General features: G+C 34.6%; 1 protein-coding gene across 1 annotated transcript; it reads right to left on the bottom strand.

The window, feature by feature from the left end:
* Positions 1–3,895: 3,895 nt before the first annotated feature.
* On the bottom strand, positions 3,896–5,870 carry LOC115960460 (ethylene-responsive transcription factor CRF4). Its single transcript, XM_031079382.1, has one exon. The coding sequence runs from the start codon at positions 5,273–5,275 to the stop codon at positions 4,199–4,201; it is 1,077 nt and encodes a 358-aa protein (XP_030935242.1). The 5' UTR covers positions 5,276–5,870; the 3' UTR covers positions 3,896–4,198.
* Positions 5,871–6,192: the final 322 nt, after the last annotated feature.

A 6,192-nucleotide genomic window follows, 5' to 3' on the forward strand; every position in this document is an offset into this window, starting at 1 on the left:
ATTTGAAGATGTGTGAGGGTTGCCAATATATATGAGATTTTGTTTGAAGGCTTTTTGATTTTTTGTTTAGGGATCGGATGACGAAAAATCTTATAGTCTTATCCTCTCTGCTCCTTATTGTCCTACATAGATTTTTCTTGTCCTGAAAAGATGACAGGATAAAGACGCATTTTACATACCCGAATGCCACCGCGAATGTGTACAAATATATTTTTGTTTAAATAGGATATTTGGATAGCTTTATCTTGAAGTTTTTAAAATTCTGTTTATTTATTTTGAAATAAGTGAATCGGATTTTATCCTATTATCAACATTTAAATAAAAGGTAGATTATCATTAATTTGGTATTTATTTAAATTATTGATGACATAATAAAATCAAAATTACTTATTTCAAATTGAACAGATAAGATTTTACTGTAGTGTTTCTAAAATCTTATCTTTTTTGAAAAAAAGATAAGATTTTAGAAACTCTACAGTAAAACTACCCTAAGATCTCTAGAACATTGTAATCCATTTATGGGCTATAGAAAGCAAGCAGGAGGGGGAGGGAAACAAAAGGAAAGAAATTTAATTAAGAAACATTAATTAAGGCAAAATGATTATGATTTTTTGCTTTTCCAAGTTTAAAGTGATGATTGTAAAGAGCGCGTGGGAGTAAACATTGCTATTAACAAGACATAATAATCATGAGAGAACTTTTTGCTTGGTCATTTTCCTATGTATCTTTGAGTATTGGTCAAGCAAATATCAATGCACAAGGACCTGCAAGTATGCTCATAGTATCACGCAGGTTTACAGAGATAGCTTTCATGTTTCCTGTGACAAACAAAAGTGTACAGATTGCCCTAAAAATTATTCATCACCATTTTCAATCTTTCATCACTGGGCATGAAGCTGCTGTGTGTGAAAGAGAAAAATGGACACTTGCTAACATGATGACGAATCAAACTCACGCAACCTTCTTCCCAAACAAAAGGGGGTCATCATAGGAATTTTCATCGGTTGCAACAGCATACCATGGGTTACAATCATGATTATGTCAATGTGAATATTCATGTGTTCATATTTGCTTTGAATACTTTTATTCCGGCTCTAAAAGAATAACATCTATCTTCCACATGATGGTATATTGTGCTGTCTTTAATTAGAAACTAGAGGAATAGACTTGGAGATACACGTGTGCAAATTTGGAAGGGCTGCTGTGCGTTTTAAATATTTTGAAAAACTATTAAACTACTTGAAAAGTTGAGGATAAGTCCCTTCAGAACATGACTTTTTGCATCAAACAAAGCTAAAGCCAAGTGTTCATTTAATATAGATTATTTTTATTGAGAAGATAGCACAGTCAAATGAGTTCGAAAACCTCAAATTCCCGTAGGATTTCACTAAAACTTAGATGAAATTTGTATCCAAAATTCATAAATCAACCCCAAATTAAGAACCAAACCCTAATCCCAATCCCACTCTCATGCCGTCAAAATTTGACTTGAGGGGGATTAATATATGATACACGTATTTATGCATGTGTATGTGAATATATATGTCACATGGTTCAAATTATATGTCATATACACTGATACAAATGTAATATTTGAGGCTAATTAAAAAAAAAAAAAAACTAAAAAGTCATTTATTTAAATTACTACATATTTTTAGAGAAGATTATTCTAATACTTTTGTTCTTTCCAAAAAAATAAATTATGATTAATAACTTCCATTACCCACATAGAGCATAGCTTCAAATGATTTTTCTTAAAGTTGAGAGAGAGACAGAGAGAGTGGGAGAGTACCATTAAATTTTCCATAAATTAAATATACGCAAAAAAGATGGTGGAGAAGTATGACCTTAGTTTATGACCTTAGTTATAACTAACTCCTCAATATTTGGCTTTTCCATAAAAGATTGATTTGACTTTTCCATAAAGGTTGATAATTTTTTATTTTTAATGTGGTAAAAGTTTGATTTTTTTTTTTTATAGGAAAAGTTTGATAATTGGTTGACTGCAATTTATGAATAGATTTTAGCGTAGATACTAATTATAACAAAACATCATAAATTGATAAATAAATAGTATGCGAAGATATGTGTACCTATATTTGATAATGAAACCAAAACTTTTTGTGGTTATCAATGGTTTTACCTTCCAAAATCACATAAAATTGATCAAATTGGAACAAATAGTAGTAATAAGAGTGAGAGGATTAAACTTATCAAATGAGGGGATAAAGTCTTTATCTATTGAAAAAAAAATTTTGATATACGATTGAATGTCATTTACACATGTTTACACATGTTAACACATGAAACTTGTGGAATTATGAAGAGAAATGTTATATATGTTCATAACATTTTTATAATATTTTCACAACAAATCTTAAGTATTGTTATGAATGGATAAAAAAGTAATTTAAGTAATGAATTCAAATTAGAACCAATAATAATTTATTATCTATAGTTTGTTATGAAAATATTATAAAAATGTTGTTGACACATTAGCATAAAATGATCTCTTTTATTTCAAAAACAAACTATGATGAAAGTACTAAGTGTCTATAACATGTTTCCAACAAATACATGTATAAACAAGAATTGTCTATAACATGTAAACCCCAATTACGACCAATTTCTAAGAAATTGTTTAGAAATGCTCACCTGACTGAAGTATAGCTTCCAAGAATTTATTTAGTTGTGTGCTCCCTTGACTGAAAGCTGTCTTATTTTCAAGGAAGCGTTTCTCAAACGTGTAGAATAAGACTGGCCATAGTACAACACACTGTAGTTTGTACTTTGTACGTGCTCTTCATGTCACTTTGAATATTCTTTTAATTTCCACCTTACATATTGAATTATCATTAATCAATTGAACCCAAACAAAAAATCAAAATCAAGATCAAAATCCAACCCAATTATTAGTCTCTAATTCTATTTCCTCTTTTGACTTTGTGAAACTTATTAATTAGTATAAGTTTAGTACACAAAGTTGGAGGATTGGTAATTATCATTAATCAATCCCAACCCCATTAATTGCCAGCTATAGTATAAACTTCCTTATTGGTCATTTACAACGTGTATATAAGTCTCATTGTCACAGGTCACATAAATGTTTATTGCCAGCAGCATCATGTGCCAGCTATATCCCAATTTTCCTAACCCCATTTAACTTTCACAACACAAGTGGCCGAGTGAGTATCATAATGCCTTACTTAGTGAGAAACCAGATTTACCCTTTTCTCTGGTTTTTGACTGCTAGGATAAATTCATAGAATTTATTCTTATAACGATATCGTCTCCCCTTGTAATGATTAATAAAGACGGCTAATTTTGATTTTTAGTGTAGACGAAATTCGTATTTCAAATCTCTTAGAATCTAGATTTAATTTAATTATATCGTATGTATGGCTTTTCAACCACATTATAATTAGAGATAAGAGAATCAATCAAAGATTATATATAATATAAAAATGAAAACCTTTATTAGGCTGTGTACCATGCTTTACATACATAGAAAAAGAACTAGTTAGTTTAGAAGAAAGGCATAAAATGAAAGGTAAAAAAGACATGGATGGATTCACATTACACACACGGGTAAGCAGACTCAGACTAAATCGACCGGCCTTGCCCGCTAATTGCGCCTGCTCGTGTGGGGACAAATACAAAAGGAATGCCATTGTGGCATTCCCATAAATTTGACCCATTAAAAAAAAAGTCATAAAGTGCTGTCACATTATAGCACCATAAAATTGGAAAAACCAAATACGTTTTTCCATGTAAACAACCTCTAATTTATACACCTTTTAATTTAATGCCTAAATAAAGAATCTAACAAATGCAGCACTTAATTTTGAGTGAAATATCGAAACATAAAAAAAGAGTATTGAATATTGAAAATAACTTAATAACTTACACTTTTTTCCATTAATCCCTGAAAATTATACACTCTTAACAAAACTTTATGAATAAAAATTAAAACAAAACTCCACTCATATCTCTGCTAATTTAAGCAGAGATATTTAAATAGATAATTAGTACTAATACAACCTATTGCTCCATAATATTAATATTTTAAAAATAAATAAAAAAAAAAACTAGCCGATATTACTGTTGTAGCCGGTTCAAAATCTGCCGAGAAATCGGCAACGGCGACAACAATCACTCATTCCAAAGAGTCTGTCACTCACAGTGACTCACTCATAAGTCATAGCTCCACAAGAGGGTCCAATCCAAACAAAATGTCATCAAAATAATCATCACCTTGGTTCATCGTTGTCGACGTTGAAGTAGACCCGAAACTATCACCGAATAACGCACCGAAATCGTCCTTAAATATATCGTCCGGTATTGGCTCATCAAAGAAAAGAGGGGGCTCCGAAAGCATCGGCAAATCGGATGCCGAAAAGTTGAACGCATCGTCGAAACAAGGCAAGTCGAACTGCAAAAAGTCACCCAAATCATCGGACACTCTCGTTTCGCCTTGACATTCTTGAAACATGTCTTCAACAACCAGTTGTTGTTCATGTTGCTGCTGTTGGGGTTCACTGTTCGGTACCGGTTCAGGTTCCTGTTTCGGCGGCTCGGCTTCTTCTTCTTCACTGGACTGAGTTCTGTATTGAAGCACAGAGGTCGGTGAAGACAGGTTGTGAAACTCATCGCCCGAGTCGTAACCCGAAACGGAAGCGACATCGATTTCGGGCTTTTGTCTCGGCGGTGGCGGTGGAATAACGAAATTCGTTAAAGCGTCAGGGCCACGGAGTTTAATGGCTGCATTATCATAAACCATGGCAGCCTCTTCTGCAGTCTCGTAAGTCCCCAACCAAAGCCGTACACGCCTCGCCGGATCTCGAATCTCGGCAGCCCATTTTCCCCAAGGCCTTTGCCGAACGCCACGGAACTTTCTGCCGTTCGGCGGAGTAGTAGTAGTAGTAGTAGTTGAAGAAGCTCTACTAACCGGCCGGACCTTTCTGATAGGACTGGCCGCGGACTCAACCGCGGGTCTTTTCCTCGGGTTCGATACCACAGCGGCTTTGCAGCTGGTTTCGATGTTGATCTCGTTCACGTACCGCTTCACGCGCTGCCGGCGGAGGAAGAAGTAGTTTTCTTGCTCTTCTTCGTCGCTGGATGAGTCCGTGGCATCTGGGTCGGTCACGGATATCCGAACAACTCTGGGCTCTATATGTTTCCGGCCATCGGAGACCGCTTTATGTGGCTTTGTGTGCTTTTTTGTCACTCTCCGGTGTTCTGTGTACTTGATTGGACATAGGATACTCTGGTCCATTTCTTTCTTTTTTCTCTCTGATCAGATTCGGACTATTCGCATCGAAAGGAAAAGCGAATGAAAGAATAAAGAGGTTCGAGAAAGCCTAAGAATCGTGAACAAGAAGACTAAATAGATAGAAAGATCACCACTGAGCCAAAAAAGGATTTACTTGAAAGCAAACAAAGGACTTTTTGTGATAACCACAGAAGAGCTCTAATGGAAAAAGTTTTCCAGCAAGGCAGAGACTTTAAATGGGTTTGCTCCAGGAAACCAAGAAAGGAAAGAAATTAACGTATGATTCAGAGATATACACCTGCCTTGGATATCAAGGATCAACAAGTATGTATAGACTTTCCTTGATACTCTTTACCCGTTTGGGAAAAATATGAGTTTTTGATCAAAATTTGGAAGGGAAATGAAAATCTTTGCGGTTTAGAAATCAAACCCACAAAGTACACAGAGAAGAAATAATGAGAGATTTGAAGTTTGCAGTGTGTAAAGAGAGAAAAAGATTCTGTGACAAGAGAAATAGTGAAGTAGTAAAAGATGGTGAGTATGAGAAGCCAAAGCAAAAAGAGTTCAGTTGCGGTGGAAACCGAAACACTGAAATTGCTGTTTTATAGGATCCAACAGCCGAAATTGTAAAACCCAGGATACTAAAACCTTTATTGACATTAAATAAATTAATTAATTAAAATACTATTCAATTTTATTTTATCTTCTTTTTTTTCAAAAATAAAAATTCAAAAATGTGGGGGGTAGGGTCATATTAGAGAGCTAGTGGGTCGGGCCAAAGATTCCGGTTGAAAAACCAAAAGTGATAGTATGCGTTCCGCCGCATCCCGATGATGGCTTAAGATCATGACACGTTTTAATACTTCACTCGTGGCAAGATCTGGGCCAATGAGATGTATCAGACGGGTCTGAGTCAGCAT

This window comes from Quercus lobata, chromosome 9 (assembly GCF_001633185.2).
Source record: "Quercus lobata isolate SW786 chromosome 9, ValleyOak3.0 Primary Assembly, whole genome shotgun sequence".
Taxonomy (NCBI): Eukaryota; Viridiplantae; Streptophyta; class Magnoliopsida; order Fagales; family Fagaceae; genus Quercus; species Quercus lobata.